Genomic DNA, 16,816 nt, shown 5'->3' with positions numbered 1-16,816 from the left:
CGCCAGGAACCAATCCCCAAAAGAGGAAACGAAGGAAGGGGGCGGAGCGACTTCCGACAAACGGAAGTCACTCCTCTCCCTTCTCCCGCCTGCGCCCGCGGCGGGCTGGTTTCCGCTTCCGGGTGGTACTTCTCCCGCGGAGCGTTCTGGAAGCTCAGCGGTTGCCATGGAGATTTCGGGCGAGTATATTGCGCTGGGTGGACAGCCGCGGCAGCTGCGGGTCCCCTGCGAGGCGCTGGGCAACGCCGACCCTTTCCAGGGCCTATTGTCGGGCGTGGCCCGCATGAGGGAGCTGGTGGCGGAGCTCCTGGACCCCCAGGTACAGCGGGAAGCGCAGGACGGGGCGGCGGCGGCTCCAGACGAGGCCTTGGACGGTGAGCTCGGAGACTGGAGGGCGGGGAAGGGGAACCCGGGGAAAATCTGTTGGAGCAGCCGGTGTAGAGGAGCAGACTTGAAAAACGTGAGCCGCGAGGGAACAAAAATTCCACCTAAAAACTGTTGACGCCTTCCGCCCTATCTGAGCGGAATCCGGGCTGACTGATCTGCGCTGCTTCTACCCGAGCGTTTTCACGACTCTTTCATTTGTATCTCACGCGCACACGCACAAACAAGCAAGAAAACGTGCTGAACGCCTGCTTTGTGCCAGGCATTGGGCTGAGCTCTGGAGAGAGACTGAGGTGGGCCCTGGCCGGGTAGCTCAGTTGGTTAGAGCGACGTCCAGATGTGCCAACGTTGAGGGTCCCAGCCCCGGAGAGGGCACACACAGGAATCGACCAGTGGGTGCATAAATAAGTGGAGCAAGATATGGATGTTTCTCTCGCTCACTCTCCGCCTTCCTCTCTCTCTCAAATCGAAAGAAAGAAACAGCCTGAGGTGAACGTGACTCAGTTGCTGTCCTTGGGGACGGGCCTTAGAGTGGGGAGGGCTTAAACAGGGCAGACACTCTTATTAAAAAGTGGAAGTATGACCGCAGGCCCATGTGTAACTACTGCAAGTCGAGAGAGCCTGGGAAGGCTTCCGAGAGGGCATGACTTGAGCTGGGTGTTGAAGGGTGAAAAGGAGTTTTACCACGTGTGAAGTTACAAACGTGTGGAAGACTGCCACCTATCTAAGGATAGGAACAGGTTCCCAAGATTGGGACAGACTTCAGTTTAATGAGTCTTAGGACTCCAGGCACTACTCTCCCACATCCCAGTTTTGTAAAGGTGCAGTTTGAAAGTAGAAACGTGAAACTGAACTGGGTTAATATTTTTTTTTAAAGTTTTTCTTGAATCCAAAAATAGGTAGGTACATTTTGACTGCCCCGAACTGAAGAACCTATGAACTGAATATTGGAGCCAGGGCTTAACTTCTCTCTGTAGTGTAGCTTAAACTCTGTACTTTCCTTTTCTTTCTTTTGCATCTTGATTACATCTTGATAGTTCCAGATAATGTGAAGGAGCCAGTTTGGAACATTACACTGAGTTCAGATAATAGATTGTTTCCATGTCACATATAATGAGAGTGAAGTCCTGTTTCTTGGCTCCAGAAGTACCTCTCTAATCTGTTGAAAATGTTATCATTGGCATAAGTATAGCTAGAACCATTTTTTTAAATCTCTCATTACTTATTGGAAAAATAACTGCCACCTGTTCTGTTAATGGTGGGTCAAGCTGCATTGATTAATGACAGACCAATCAGTGGAAACCACGACCCTGAAAGGATGCTCCTGGAAAGCTGATGAATATTCTATTGAGATCCTCTCCTGGGACCTCCCCTAAAATCCTCACCTTTAAAAACCCTTAGGACCTAGGACCCAGTCTGCCCCTCTCTATGGAGCAGACCAGGTGCCTTTCCCCACCCCCTTCCCCTAGGCTTGGTTTCCTTGCCTCTCTTTCTCCTAAGCTCCAAGGGCCCTTCTTTTGCCTCTCTAACTTTTTCCTGAGCTCATTTCTTCTGCAACTCACTTCTTCTGCCTCTGTGACTTTCTAAATAAACTTTCTCTTATAGTCTGAAAAAAAACCACAGTGGGTCAGTAATATCTTTAACATGTTTTTTTATTATTGGCTTAATGAAATCCCCATAAAGCTTAGGTTTGAATTACCTTTGTTAAAAGTGATAGAGATAAGAATAACTGAGCCAACATGCTGCAGAATCTGCTGGCTCTTTGTCAGATTGCCCAGAGGACCACAAGTACTGCTTTACACAGGCAGTTTGAAAATAAAGTTCCAGGGAAACAAATCATATTTCAGGAGGACAGTGGAATTCCAGTGCATCTGAAGGGTGGGGTAGCTGATGCCTTCCTGTATAGAGCTGCCGTGATTCTTACAGTTGGTGGAACAGCAAACGCTGTATATCAGCTGGCTGTGGCTTCACTTCCCAAGAAGCAGGACTGACTTCAGTTATACTCCCAGCAGTCAGCTGGGTCAGTTTCACTCAGCTCTCTATGGGCCAGTAAGCTGATAAATTACTGAGTTCTTCTTTGGGGATCAATATTTGTTGACTTGTACTAACTGCCACCCTTAAAGCAGTCTTTACCATGGGGGGAAAAAAAGTGTTAGGGACAAAATGGTGAATTTTATGTTATATGAATTATATCCCCAGTTAACAAATAATGTATGAAATAAAAAATAAGTACTAAAGAAAAGTGATAGAACTTAACACTAAAAATACGAGTAATCCAATTACCAAATATAAAGGATTTGAATAGACAGTTCTCCAAAAAAGATATGTTCAGGGAGGAGGGTTGGGGGTAGAAGAGGGCATAGAGGAAATAAATGGTAATGGAAAAAATAAAGTTAAAAAAGGATATGTGGGGCCAATAAGCACATGAAAAGATGTTTGAACATCATTGGCCAGCAGGGAAATGCAAATCAAAACCGCAGTGAGATACCACTACATGCCCACTAGGATGGCTATAATCAAAAAGAACAATAGCAAGTGTTGGCTAGTGTATGAAGAAATTGGAGCCCTCATACATTGGTGGTGAAAATGTAGAGTGGTGCACCTTCTTTGGAAAAGAACTTGGCAGTTCCTCAAAAAGTTAAACATAAAGTTACCACATGACGCAGAAATCCCACTCCTAGTTTTCCCAAGAGAATTGGAAACATCTGTTCAGACAAAAATTTATACAGTAGTGTTCATAAAAGCATCATTCATAATAGCTAAAACGTGGAAACAGCACAAATGCTCATCAAGTGATGAGTGGATAAACAAGATTTCACAGTGGAATATTGTTCAGCAGTAAAAGGGAATGAAGTACAGATACGTGCTACAACATGAATGAACCTTGAAAACATTATACTGAGTGGAAGAAGCCAGTCACAAAAGGCTACATATTGTATGATTCCATTTATATAAAATGTCCAGAATAAACAAATCTGTAGAGCTAGAAAGATGAGTGATTGCCAAGGACTGAGGGGAATAGGAAGTGACTGCTAATGGGTATGGGATTTCTTTCTGGCATGATGAGAGTGTTCTGGAATTAGATAGTGGTGGTGATTACACTAAAAATCTATAAGCTGTATACATTATAACAATGAATTTTATGGTTATATGAATTATATCTTCAAAAAAAGTGATAGAAAGGAAAGGTTTTAAGCACCAAAATTACTGAAATTATTTTAATGATACATACTTCAGATCTGGAATATGCATGGTTTTATTAATCCTAAAGTGAAATGGTCACATTATCAACCATTTTAATTATATTCCTTTCAACTGCTGACCATGTTGTTATACAAATATTTGTTTTAAAAGGTGATGATGAAGATGATGAGGAAGATGAAAATAACATTGATAACAGAACTAACTCAGATGGACCATCTGCAAAACGGCCAAAACCACCGTGTTAACAGTAGCCTTTATGAAATCTAAGACTGTGACTATGCCCTCTTCTGCAGCCCATATGCTAAAATTGGAATGACACCGAGATTAGGATGCCCCCGCGCAAGGATGACGTGCAAATTTGGGAAGCGTTCAAAAAAAAAAAAAGACTGCAACCGTATCTTAGTTATCACACACTGACGTTTAAGGAAGACTTCTGCTCTACTTTGGAGAAGCATTTGTTTTGTTCCCCTGGGACAGTTCTGTCAAAGAAAAAAACCTCTGTTTCCAACAAAGAAAGATGTAATAAATGTTTATAAATGAATCTGTTTTCTTGAGTGAGAAATTTCAGACCATGGAAATAAAGAACAGAATACTTAATAATATGTAAAATCCTCTAAGTTGGCAACTAAATTTTTATTTTTCTACTTTTTTTTATTAAGATTTTTTACTGATTTTTAGGAGAGAGAGAGGGAGTGAGAAACATCAATAGGCTGCCTCCTGCATGCCCCCCACCGGGGACTGAGCCCACAACCCTGGGAATGTGCCCTGACTGGAATCCAGCCAGCAACCTTTCGTGCACTGTCAACTCCCAGTCAACTGAACCACACCAGCCAGGGCTTTCGTTGAATTAATTTGTGTGGTATCTGCATCTTTTCTGCTTCTGTTATAAAAAGTACATGTCATGGTTCATGGGCAAAAACATTTCTAAGAACTGACGTGAGCAAGTGATGAAATTGGGTATTGAATATAAGAAAGGCAGTCTGGCCCTGGCTGGGTGGTTCAGTTGGTTGGAGTGTTGTCCCAGACACCAAAAGGCTGTGGTTTGATTGCTGGTCAGGACACATATCTGAGTTGCAGGTTTGCTCCCCGGTCAGGGCTCATACAGTAGGCAACAGATCCGTGTTTCTGGTTTCTTTTTCTCTCCCCTCCCTTCCTCTCTCTAAAAAATCAATAAAAAAAACTATCCTTGGGTGACCAAAAAAAAAAGAATGGCAGTTCTCATCTTAATAACAACAATGCAATTAATAATAACCTATATACTTTTTTTAACCAATGTCACCCCACAAATTTAATTAAAAAAAAAGAATAGCAGCCTGTTTAAGTAGAAGGAAAACAGGAATAGAGAGAAGTACTGAATGAAGATAAAGAAGAGCCCTTGAAAGAAACCCAGGGAAAGCTTGAATCTACACTCACACCCAGTATACAGACATCCAGAGATGACACCACTCAGCAAATATACAGGGCGGTGCAAAAGTAGGTTTATAGTTGTGAGTACAGGAAACAGTTTATTCTTGTATTATTATTTATTAATTATTGCATTTTCCATAGGAACAACTGTAAACCTGCTTTTGTCCCACCCTGTATGTCTACCTTGTACCTTAAGAGATCCAAATGGGGTGTTCTTTTATGCTGTGATACGTTATATATAAACACAATTATAATCTTTAAGTAAATAGTCTGTGTTGACTATAACTTAGATAGCTCCTCTCATCCTGTAGCCACACCAATTTTGCTTAACAAAGAACTGTTGTAAATCCTTTAAATATGTGTGTGTGTGTGTGTGTGTGTGTGTGTGTGTGTCCCTTTTCTGCTTGTCAGTGGAACTAAGTTTTATTTACTGTGCAGGTTTCCTGATTCATTTGGGTAGCTAAAATGCAGAGAAATCAAGTAATATATACCTAATGAAATACAAGTAGTCATAGATTTTTTAGAGTTGAAAGTAACCTTATATAAGTATTATATGATTTATTTCAGAGATAAAGTGAATTTTAGAATATATGTTTGCCCTGAGTTACAGAACTATTGGCAGAGCTGGGTTATGTACATAGCCTTAAAAAGATTAGTGTAGTACTATCCCAGTTACATATTCTGAAATCTATAGCTTACAAAGTACATGCTACTAAGGAAACTGAATTTACATAGCTTTTCATATTTTTAAGGTATTGTTTTACTTGGAACATCAGCCTTCCGTGAAGTACTCTTATGTAATCAAAATGTTAACAACTAGAAAAGGTTTTATACAGATGCTTCTTGACTTACAATGGGGTTTACATCCCAATAAATCCATTATAAGTTGAAAGTGCATTTAATACACTTAACTTACCAATCATCATAGCTTTGCCTGGCCGACCTTAAACATGCTCAGAACACTTACATTAGCCTATAGTTGGTCAAAATCATCTCCATGTCACTGTCCAGCATCACAAAAGAGTAACGTACCACATATTGCTAGCCCAGGAAAAGATCAAAATTCAAATTTGAAGTAGGGTTTCTACTGAAAGCGAATTGCTTTCACACAGTCATAAAGTCAAAAAATAAGTTGAACCATTGTTAAGTCAAGGACTGTCTGTAAATGGTCAGAAATCATCTTGTTTAGCTTGTGATATCTCTAATATTGGGAACTCAACTCAGTGACTTATAATAATCCTTTATATAATCCATAAAAACAACTTACTTGTATAGTTAAAATAGTCCATATATATTAAAAAATACACACACACACACACACACACACACGTGTTTTTGGCTGTTATTAATCCTCACCTGAGGCTATTTTTCCCATTGAGAGAGAGTGGAAGGGAGGGAGAGGGGCAGAGAGAGAGAGAAAACTTTGATGTGCATCAATTGGTTGCCTCATGCACGAGCCCGGACCAGGGCCAGGGAGAGAACCCACAACCCAGGTACGTGCCCTTGACTGGGAATCGAACCAGCAGCCCTTCAGTGCACAGGCCGATGCTCTAACCACTGAGAACACTGGCCAAGGCAAATAGTTTCTATTTTTAAATTAATAGCTGAACTTTGCTCCTGAATATTTTGTTTCCTTCTTTGTTTAGTAAATATGTTTATAAAGGAGAAATTTCAAGATACTTGTGATTCAGTGCTTTATGCTCTGGGTTATAGGGGTTTTGTTTTTTTAAATATATCTTTATTGATTTCAGAGAGGAAGGGAGAAGGAGAGAGAGAGAGAGAGATAGAAACATCAATGATGAGAGTCATTGGTCGGCTGCCTCCTGCACATCCCCCACTGGAGATTGAGCCCGAAACCCGGGCATGTGCCCTGACCGGGAATCAAACCACAATCTCCTGGATCCTAGGCCCCACCTCTGAGCTACACATGGCCAGGCTACGTTATAGGTTTAATTAATCTTTTCCTTAACTTTAATACTGATTTTAATTCTAATGCTGTCTTCTTCATAAACGAGCCATATGTGTACCAAAAAAGATCAGTTTGAGGGCCAGTATAAAGAAATGCCTTGCCTGGTTTTCTAATCTGCTGCCTTGTGAGGACACAAACATTAGCCACAGGCAAGCAGAACACAGTCTAGCTGCCTTTCAAATCCTGGGCCATGTGGCCCCCTTTGCCTGTCTAGTTTGTCTCATCCTTTAGGTTTCAACATAAACATTTCTTCCAGTAGATCTTTCCTGGCTTCCTAGACAATGTTAGGTCCTCATTCTATGTAGTTCTGTGGTACCGAGGCCCAGTACTTCCCCATCACAATATGACATGTAATATATCAGCATTTTCTTCAGCTACTCAGAATTTTTTTTAACTTTTATTAAGAAGGCCTGGAATTTTAAAGGAAATAAAGTTTATGTTTTCTTCCAAATAAGAAAATCACTTGGAGCCTGGCTGGTGTGGTTCAGTGGTTGAGCATCGACCCATGAACCAGGAGGTCACCGGTTCAGTTCCCAGTCAGGCACATGCACAGGTTGTGGGCTCGGTCCCCAATAGGGGGCGTGCAGGAGGCAGCCGATTGATGTTTCTCATCAGTGTTTCTATCTCTATTCCTCTCTCTCCCTCTCTCTCTAAAATCATTAAAAACATTTTTTAAAAAAAGGAAAATCAGAGGCATCTGTGGCCCTCAGTTTATTATGTAGTACTTTCATCTAATTCCTATTTAGCCTATTAAAGAAATACCTGTCTCTCAGTTGAATTGTTCAATCTGTACAAGTATAGAATATCATTTCTTATATGGCTAGAAGAGCCATACCTACGACAACCTGAAAACCTATGCTTTTTAACTCAATTGTCAGCCACTATGTGGTAATAAAATGTTTACAAGAAATTCCTGTTTGAACTGATTATGGTTGAGCACTGCAAAGTTTAAAACTGTATTACCATAAGTGCAGCTAGTGATGGTTTCAAATAAAATTAACATGTTAATTAAATTATTCTGCAGTCATTTGGTGGTAATTATTTCTTGGATATCTAAGTATATAGTAAGTAGAGTGTAAAATTCTTATCAAAATTGAAGAATACAGGGGTGGGCAAAAGTAGGTTTCTAGTTATACTACAAATAAATAATACAATAATAATAATACAAGAATAAACTCTGCATTTCATGTACTCAAAACTGTAAACCTACTTTTGCCCACCCCTGTATTTGTAAAACAACACTCAGTTTTATTTTTACAAATGAGAAACAAACTGATAGTTTTGTGATGAAGTTGGGTTCTTTTCTCACTATTTAGAACATAATAAATTTCAGATATATTCAAGAATTTTAGTGTAAAGAACAAAACCATAAAAGTACTAAAAGAGCCCTGACTGGGTAGCTCAGTTGGTTAGAGTATCATCCCGATACGCCAAGGTGGCGGGGTCCATCCCCAGTCAAGGCACATACCAGAAACCACCAATGAATGCATAAGTACGCGGAACAACAAATCGATGTTTCTCCCTCTCTCTTTCCCCTCCTCTAAAATAAAAAAATAGAAGTACTAAAAGAAAACGGGATAATAGTTTTTACAATTTCAGAGGGAAGTTTTCCTAAGCAAGAACTTTAAAAATCCAGAAGCCATAATAGAAAAGATTAGTAAATATGATTATAGAATAAAGCTTCTGAACATCCTGTGAATAGGTTAAAAGACAAAGAGGGTAAAAGTATTTAATATTTTCAGCACAAATGACTAAGAAATAGTTCCCCTTATGGATCTCATGTGTACCAGTCAGAAAGACAATAGAAATGGGCAAGAGAAAGGAACAGCAAGATCACAAGAAAGACATAAAGTTTTTAAATGAAAAAAAGTTCCACTTCCAATAAATGAAAATTAAAACCACAGTGCAATACCATTTTTTACTTTTCAGACTGAAAGATCACAAGTTTTGATGCAATATTGAGCTGGAAAGGGTGTGAGGTCTATAATATACTGATGGCAAGTGTAAACTGGTATAAGCTCTTCAAAAGTCAAGTTGACAATTCTGTTAAAATGTTAAATGTACATGCTCATTGATTCAGCAATTTCTCTTTTTTTAGTATATTTTTATTGATTTTATAGCAAGAAAGGGAGAGGGAGAGGGATAAAATCATCAATGCTGAATGAGAGTCATTGACCAGCTGCCTCTTGTACACCCCCTGCTGGGGATCGAGCCTGCAACCCGGGCATGTGCCCTGACTGGGAATTGAACCACCATCTCCTGGATCCTAGGTCGATGCTCAACCTCTGAGCCACGCCGGCTGGGTGATTCAGCAATTTCACTTACGGCAATTTATCCTTCATGTAACAGCAACATGAGCACAGATCTTTTTATAAAACTCTTCACTGCAACATTATTCTTAGTAATAAAAGCAGTACACAACCTAAATAAATGTCCATCAGAAGACCCTGGTTAAATAAATATAGAACGTTAGTGCCCTAGCCAGTTTGGCTCAGTGGGTAGAGCATTGGCCTGCGGACTGAAGGGTCCCAGGTTCAATTCCAGCCAGGGGCACATACCTCGGTTGCAGGCTCAATCCCCAGCCCTGGTTGAGTTACGTGCGGGAGGAAACCGATCGATGTGTCTCTCACATCGATGTCTCTCTCTCTTCCCCACCCCCACTCTCTCTGAAAAGCAATAGAAAAAATATCCTCAGGTAAGGATTAAAAAAAATAAAAATAGAACATTAGTATATTGGAACATTTGTGCAGGCATTAAAATGGCAAAGGTATAGCTCTGTGTGTTGTTAAGGATCAATCTCTAGGGTATGATGTTAAATGAAAACCAGCAAAATAGTAGAGCAGTGTGTGCAATGCTGCTATTGGAGGCTGTCGGCCTGGATATGCTCACAATTTGAAAGGGTATCGGTCTGCTCCTAGAGAGAGTAGGGGTTGGGAGTAAGGGGGATTTTTCATCTTATACTCATTTTGTTCCCTTTGCATTTAAAAAAAAAATCATGTTACGTATTTTTATACACAAACACAGAAAAAGTTCTTGTGGAGTCTGCCACCACCACCACAGCTGCCACGGCCACCGCCGGGACAGCTGCGCCGCTGAGCACCGCGGGCAGAACGCTGGAGAGTTCAGCTCTAGCCAGGCTTTGCGGAATACATCTCACTCTCCGCACGCCCGGCGGCAGGCCCTCCGGGCACCATGGCGGCGAAGTCTCACTGCCACTACTGCAGGGAGTCCCTGCAGGGGAAGAAGTACGTGGAGAAAGATGACCAGCACTGCTGCCTCAGCTGCTTTGACAAGTTCTGCGCCAACACGTGTGAGGAGTGCCACAAGCCCATCGGCGCAGACTCCAAGGAGGTCCACTATAAGAACCGCTACTGGCACCACACCTGCTTCCGCTGCTCCAAGTGCCTGCACCCCTTGGCCAACGAGACCTTTGTGGCCAAATTTGACAAGATCCTGTGCAATAAGTGCATCGTACTCGAGGATGCCCCCATATGCAAGGGCTGCCAGAAACCCATTGTGGTAGGCGATGAGAACGTGGAGTACAAGGGGACCGTCTGGCACAAAGACTGCTTCACCTGCAACAACTGCAAGCAAGTCATCGGGACTGGGAGCTTCTTCCCTAAAGGGGAGGACTTCTACTGCCTGACTTGCTATGAGGTCAAATTTGCCAAGCATTGCACCAAGTGCAACCAGGTCATCACATCTGGAGGAATCTCTTACCAGGATAAGCCCTGGCATGCCGAGTGCTTCGTGTGTGTCACCTGCTCTAAAAAGCTAGCTGGGCAGCGCTTCACCGCTGTGGAGGACCAGTATTACTGCGTGGATTGCTACAAGAACTTTGTGGCCAAGAAGTGTGCTGGATGCAAGAACCCCATCACTGGGTTTGGGAAAGGCTCCAGCGTGGTGACCTATGAAGGACAATCCTGGCACGACTACTGCTTCCACTGCAAAATGTGCGCCGTGAATCTGGCCAGCAAGCGCTTTGTTTTCCATCAGGAGCAAGTGTATTGCCCGGACTGTGCCAAAAAGCTGTAAAGGGACAGCTTCTGTCTTGTAAAATGGGATTGAGTCTTGTTTTTTGTGTCCTAACTCTCTGCCCTGCACTGTCCATAGGGAAAAAGTGGTCTTTCAGCTCTTCCTAGTTGTTCCTTCGGCCTTTCCTCCCATTTTACAGTATTACTCAAATAAGGGTACTCATATTAGGACTTAGTGAAGAGCAGCTCCACAGCAAAGTTAATTTTGTGGTGGCTGCAGTTAAAAAAAAACACTACTTAAGATAGACAGACTCTTCTGCATGTTTATCATAGAGCAGAAAAGCACCAACCATTTAGCTGCTTAGTGATGTGAGCAAGAAGCCTAAGAGATAAAGCCCCCACTGAGATCCCTTCCTGGCTCAGCTGGGACCCACCATGTCATCACCATGTTGTGTAACAGTTGCAGTGCTGCTGCAACTCACCACTCACCCTGTTCTGTGAGTAGAAAGAACTTACCGAAATGCATGGTTTAACTTCCTCATCAAAATCGTCCTCCTTTTGTGCTTTTGATTGACTAATACAAATGTCCAGAAAAATTAACATTTGAACTTAGCTAGGATTCTAAGCTGGCCTTTCCCCCATACTGAGGCCCGAGGCCTGAGTTCCCCATGTGCCGTACTTTCTGAACGCTCCTACTTCCAAGCATGGAGCGTGTGGGTGATGTGGAAAGTGCGGGCAGAGCTGAGAGAACGGCCTGCAGAGAACAACGTCACAGTGAATACTTCTGGAGGCTGAACAAAACTAACCCAGCTGTCCTTGTTCTTTTTTTAATTTTTTTGTTTGAATTAATAGCAGCATAGTTTATGGGTTTGGAGACTTGCATGAAAATATTGTAGCCCCCTCAAACGTCCCTGCAGTTTTGAAATCATCCTACAGAAGTAACCATGAAACTCTAGAGGGGTAGCTGAGCAGGTGCCAGGACTGTCATTGACACAGATGCGACATTTCCAAACAGTAGCAAGTTGAATCCCATGTAACAGTAGTTGTCTGCTCTTTGTCCCTGTGTTGAAGAGGCCCACCAGCGTCCCTTCTCTTGTGATTCTTAGGACTGTTCCTCCAAACTTTAGCTGGATCTCTGGGGGAGTGGGATGGCCACCATCCTCACAGGCAAAACCAGATTTCCATGTAGTGCTTACCTGAGATGCAGGATCACCTACTTACTGTAGTCTAGCTACATTGTTATATTACATAGTAGCATGAGATGATGTCAAAGGGAACATGTAATGACAACACATATTAACATTCTCATAGCAGTGGTTAGAGAGGCTAATGCCTCATTTCTACCTTTTGTCATTAGCTGTTATCATCTAACTTTTCAGGGTGTCCTTACAGAAATAAAGCAACGTATAAATTTTTTTAAAAAATTATTTTGAAACTTTCTAACTTTTACTTTCCAAAAGTCATGCTTTAAATTTAGGAAGAACAGATATCATTAAGTAATTCAAGGCAAAAAAGAACCAATCCAAACTTAAAAAACAAAAAATCTACATTTTCCCTCTGACTGCTACTTTCTCAGAAAGGAAATACAATGTGATTTCTAAATAGATTAGGAAAAAGAAAAAAAACAACCAACAAATGAAGAGGTTAAATATGAGGTAGGATACCATAGAAAAAGGTAAGAGGTGTTTCTAAAACTGATGTACCTAACCTTAACCTTGAAGAAACTGCCCTCTAGACAGTGCATTATTTTTTCTTTAAATATGTTTTTATTGATTTCAGGGAGAGGAAAGGAGAGGGGGAGAGAGAGAAACATCAATGATGAGAGTCATTGATCAGCTGCCTCCTGCACTCCCCTGACTGGGGATTGAGCCCGCAACCCAGGCATGTGCCCTGACCAGGAATCGAACCACGATCTCCTGGATCCTAGGTCGACACTCAACCGCTGAGCCTCACCGGCCTGGCAACCAGTGCATTATTCTTAAACTACTGAAAGTGTTGCTGCGACTTTTCCATTCTCAGTTGACCTTTGGGATCAGAATTGCTCTATTTAAGGACACAGCCCAGGAAACAGTGAATGCTAGACAGTAAGCTTCTATTTAAATCTTTTAAAAAGTAGCAGTCCACACTGGGGCCATTGGGGTACACTTTTTTTTTTTTTAATATGTCATTATTGATTTCAGAGAGGAAAGGAGAGGGAGAGAGATAGAAACATCAACGATGAGAGAGTCATTGATTGGCTGCCTCCTGCACGCCCCCGACTGGGGATCGAGCCCACAACCTGGGCATGTGCCCTGACCGGGAATTGAACCTCGATCTCCTAGGTCAGAGGTTGATGCTCAACCACTGGGCTAGAAAAACGTTACTAGTTTAAATGGATGCTTTACGGGGCCAGGATATTATCTTGAATGCTAGAATACTGAAATGTGGGTTGTAGCTGTCAGAAGTCGTCATGATACTTGGTGCATGTTAGGTGGTTTAGGAAACCATTATCATGATTTGTAATGAGAATTTCTCAAGGCTCTAACCATCACTTAAAACATACCACTTGTTTGTAAATGTGGTGTATTTTTTTTTCTGCATCAAGAAGGAAATTCCCAAGACAACGAACAAAACAAGAACTGTTGGCAAAAATAAATTGGGAGACTCATTTTAAATTCTGGCCTTGAAAAGAATATATCAGCCCATGCTGAAACCTGAAAGAGTTTAATAACCATCTGCAATAGTGTCAACAATTTTTTTAAAAAGAAAAAAAAAGTTTATAACCACACTTACCTAGCATGTGTGACGGATTATGTGTTGCACTTAGTAGTAAATGTTAACTTGAACTTTTACTCTCTCTGAAGGGTGAACTAGATTGTTTTGCAGCCTAGTCAGAGAGGTATTTCAGTGACACTGAGTAATTATTCATGCAATAAATAATTACCGAGCAGCTACTGTTCTAGGCACAGGGCATATAGCAATGAACAGACAGAATCCCTTTGCTTATGGAGTTTAGATTCTGACAAAACATATAACACATCATGTGGTAAGTCATGTGGTAAGTGCTGCAGAGAAAAGCGGGAGTGGGAAGCTGGATTTTCAGTAGGGTGGTGAGAGGCAGCCACACTAAGCTGACACCTGAGCAAAGGTCTGCAGATGGTGATAGAGCAGGCTAGGGCCAAGCACCCAGGCAGAACGTACAGAGTGCAGAGGCCCTGAAAACAGGTTTTTCTGGTGTGTTCTAGGAGCAACAAGAAAACCAGTGGAGTGGAGTCAGTGGCTCAGAGAGTATTAGAAAAGGAAGTAAAGGTCAAGGGCCGCTTATTTATGACTCTGTAGGCCATGTTAAGGGCTTTGGCTTTTATTCTGAGAAGGGAAGCTATAGGAGGATTTTTTTTTTTTTTAATATGTCTATTGATTTCAGAGAGAGGAAGGGAGAGGGAGAGATAGAAACATCAATGATGAGAGAGTCATTGATCGGCTGCCTCCTGCACTCTCCCTACTGGGGATCAAGCCTGCAACCCGGGCATGTGCCCTGACCGGGAATCGAACCTCGATCTCCTGGATCCTAGGTTGATGCTCAACCACTGAGCCACACCAGTCGGGCTACCAGAGGACTTAAAGGACCCCTCACCAGTTGTTTGGTAGCAGTCTTGTAGGAGACTTCAGGAGATTTTGGTCGGTGAAGAAGAGATCAGCAGCTTGGCTTTGGACATCTAGTAAATACCAAGTAGGCAGTTGGATATTCAAGTCTGGAGCTCAGGAGAGAGAGAGACAAGATAGTAACATAAATGTGGGCATGAAAGCCATGAGCCTGGATGAGATGATCAAGGGAGTAAATAGAGAAAAGGGAACAGGAATGCCAACATTCAGAAATTGAACAGATCCCCAAGGAGGAACCAGCAAAGGAGACGGGAGAAGATGGTAAGGAAGAGGAAAACCAGGAAAGTATCTGGAACTGGGCTAATACATAGCAGCTACCAGCCACTTGTGGCTATTTAAATTATAATTGGAACTTTAAGTCCAGTTCCTCATTCACATTAGTCACGTCTCAAGGGCTCACTTCCTGTGGCAAGTGGCTCTTGATTTGGACAGCACAGATATAGAACACTCCATCTTCGCTCAAGTTCTGCTGGGCAGTAATGATCCAGAAGCCAACTGAAAAAAGTACCTTAGAGAGAGGGAATGTGTCAGAAGCTGCTAATAAGTAATTTGAGGACTGAGACTTGATCCATGGATTTAGTTCTATATAAGTTACCAGCGACCACTTGACAAGAAAGCAGTTCTGGTAGAGTGGGGGGGGGGGGGGCAAAAACCTGATAAAATTGTATTCAGGCCTGGCTGGCGTGGCTCAGCAGTTGAGCATCAACCTCTGACCCAGGAGATGAAGGTTCAATTCCCGGTCAGGGCACATGCCCGGGTTGCGGGCTCGATCCCCAGTGGGGGGCGTGCAGGAGGCAGCTGATCAATGACTCTCTCATCACTGATGCTTCTCTCTCTCTCCCTCTCTCTTCCTCTCTCGGAAATCAATAAAGATAATTTTTTGTTTTAAATAGCATTCAGGATAAACTGGAGGAGTTGGAATCAGAAAATATAGACACCTCATTTCCAAACTTGGGCTCCAGCTGGCAGCTGTCTGCAGTCTACTCGGTGTGGTCCACTGCTGAGGGGCCTGAAAGGCCCAGCCCTGGGCTCCTGGTGCTGTGTGCTCAGACCCATTCCAAGCCACTGCAGGAGCATCCTCAGGACCATGGATGTTACCATTGGGCTCATCTCCTGCTTCCTGTTTTCTCCTGCTGTGGGGCTGGGTCTTGTCAACCTGGAGAACTTCAAGAAACAGGAGTGAAGCTGTCCTCTCCCTCACCTTTTGACCTGACCACCCCAGCCTGTCCTGGTGGTGTCTGCTGCATTCCTGGCTCAGCTCCCCTGGACCGTGACCTTCAGTTACAGTGACTCCCTCTGCAATCATAACCTGATTTCTCCATGGTGAAACCCTGGGACTACATCTATCAGTTTATAAGGCTCTTCTCAGTAGGACTCGCCCTTGTAATAATAAAGTCTTATTTAAATCTTAGGGGGGGGAGGAAATATAGACACCTCTTTTAAAGATTTGCAATTCAAACAGCTGGGATGAAGTTACTGCAAAATATTTTTTGAAGCTGTTCCAAAGATAAACACAGATCTCATGACTAACAGTTGAGTATGGTGCAGCAAACCCTGATAGAATCATTTAAAAACCTCCTTCTAAAAACAGGAGTGCCTGGGCTATGCCCCTAGAAATTGACATAATTGGTTGGGAAGGGATGCTGGTATTGTTCATATGAGTTTGGCATTTTTCTTTCTTTCTTTGGGTGATTCTAATACATAGCCACAGTTCAAGACCCCATTCACTGCCTTAGACCAAAACAAAATGACTAGTGCACGATGATTCCCAATCATGGTCCAGAATTACTTGGAACTTTAAAAATATGTTGTAGAATTTATAAAGTGACTGCAAATGTTTGATGCAAAAATGAGTCGTCCTACTGTGGCAAGCTTTTCTGCCAGTGTTTTGGAGACTGAAAATGTTAAGCCCATCAAGGAAATCAACACTAGGTAATCTTAATTAAAACTTTAATAATACCCATGGTAAACAAAATATACCAGTTTGATTACTTTATAGGTGGTATTCTCTTGGGCATACTTTATCTAATGACTCCACTTCCCCAAAGAAAAGCTTTTTGTTACCACTGTGGGATAGCTCTATTTTTCTCATATCTGGAAGCAAATATTGACTCGTTATGGATCCTAGGATGCTTGTCTCTTCCCTAAAATCCCTGAAGCACTTCTCTTATTTGACATTAATCTCACTACCTAATCCTGTAGTCACTGCTTTTTCTTTTTTCTTTTAATCCTCACC

At 42.2% G+C, this 16,816-nt stretch overlaps 1 protein-coding gene and 2 pseudogenes across 3 annotated transcripts; all 3 read left to right on the top strand.

Moving 5' to 3' along the window:
- Positions 1-97: 97 nt before the first annotated feature.
- On the top strand, positions 98-6,111 carry GON7 (GON7 subunit of KEOPS complex). Its single transcript, XM_081131876.1, has 2 exons — positions 98-374; positions 3,739-6,111. Exons 1-2 carry the CDS (start codon positions 167-169, stop codon positions 3,831-3,833), a joined length of 303 nt encoding a protein of 100 aa, XP_080988002.1. The 5' UTR covers positions 98-166; the 3' UTR covers positions 3,834-6,111.
- On the top strand, positions 2,124-2,375 carry LOC308554597 (cytochrome c oxidase subunit 7A2, mitochondrial pseudogene; annotated as a pseudogene). The gene has a single exon. The product of its transcript is annotated as a cytochrome c oxidase subunit 7A2, mitochondrial pseudogene (transcript).
- A 4,045-nt stretch (positions 6,112-10,156) lies between the features above and the next one.
- On the top strand, positions 10,157-12,701 carry LOC308554586 (four and a half LIM domains protein 1 pseudogene; annotated as a pseudogene). Its single transcript has one exon. The product of its transcript is annotated as a four and a half LIM domains protein 1 pseudogene (transcript).
- Positions 12,702-16,816: the final 4,115 nt, after the last annotated feature.

Source organism: Miniopterus schreibersii (genome assembly GCF_964146895.1).
Source record: "Miniopterus schreibersii genome assembly, chromosome: 1".
Lineage (NCBI taxonomy): Eukaryota > Metazoa > Chordata > Mammalia > Chiroptera > Miniopteridae > Miniopterus > Miniopterus schreibersii.
Note: the sequence above shows the minus strand (reverse complement) of the source record. Positions and strands in the feature narration are given on the sequence as shown.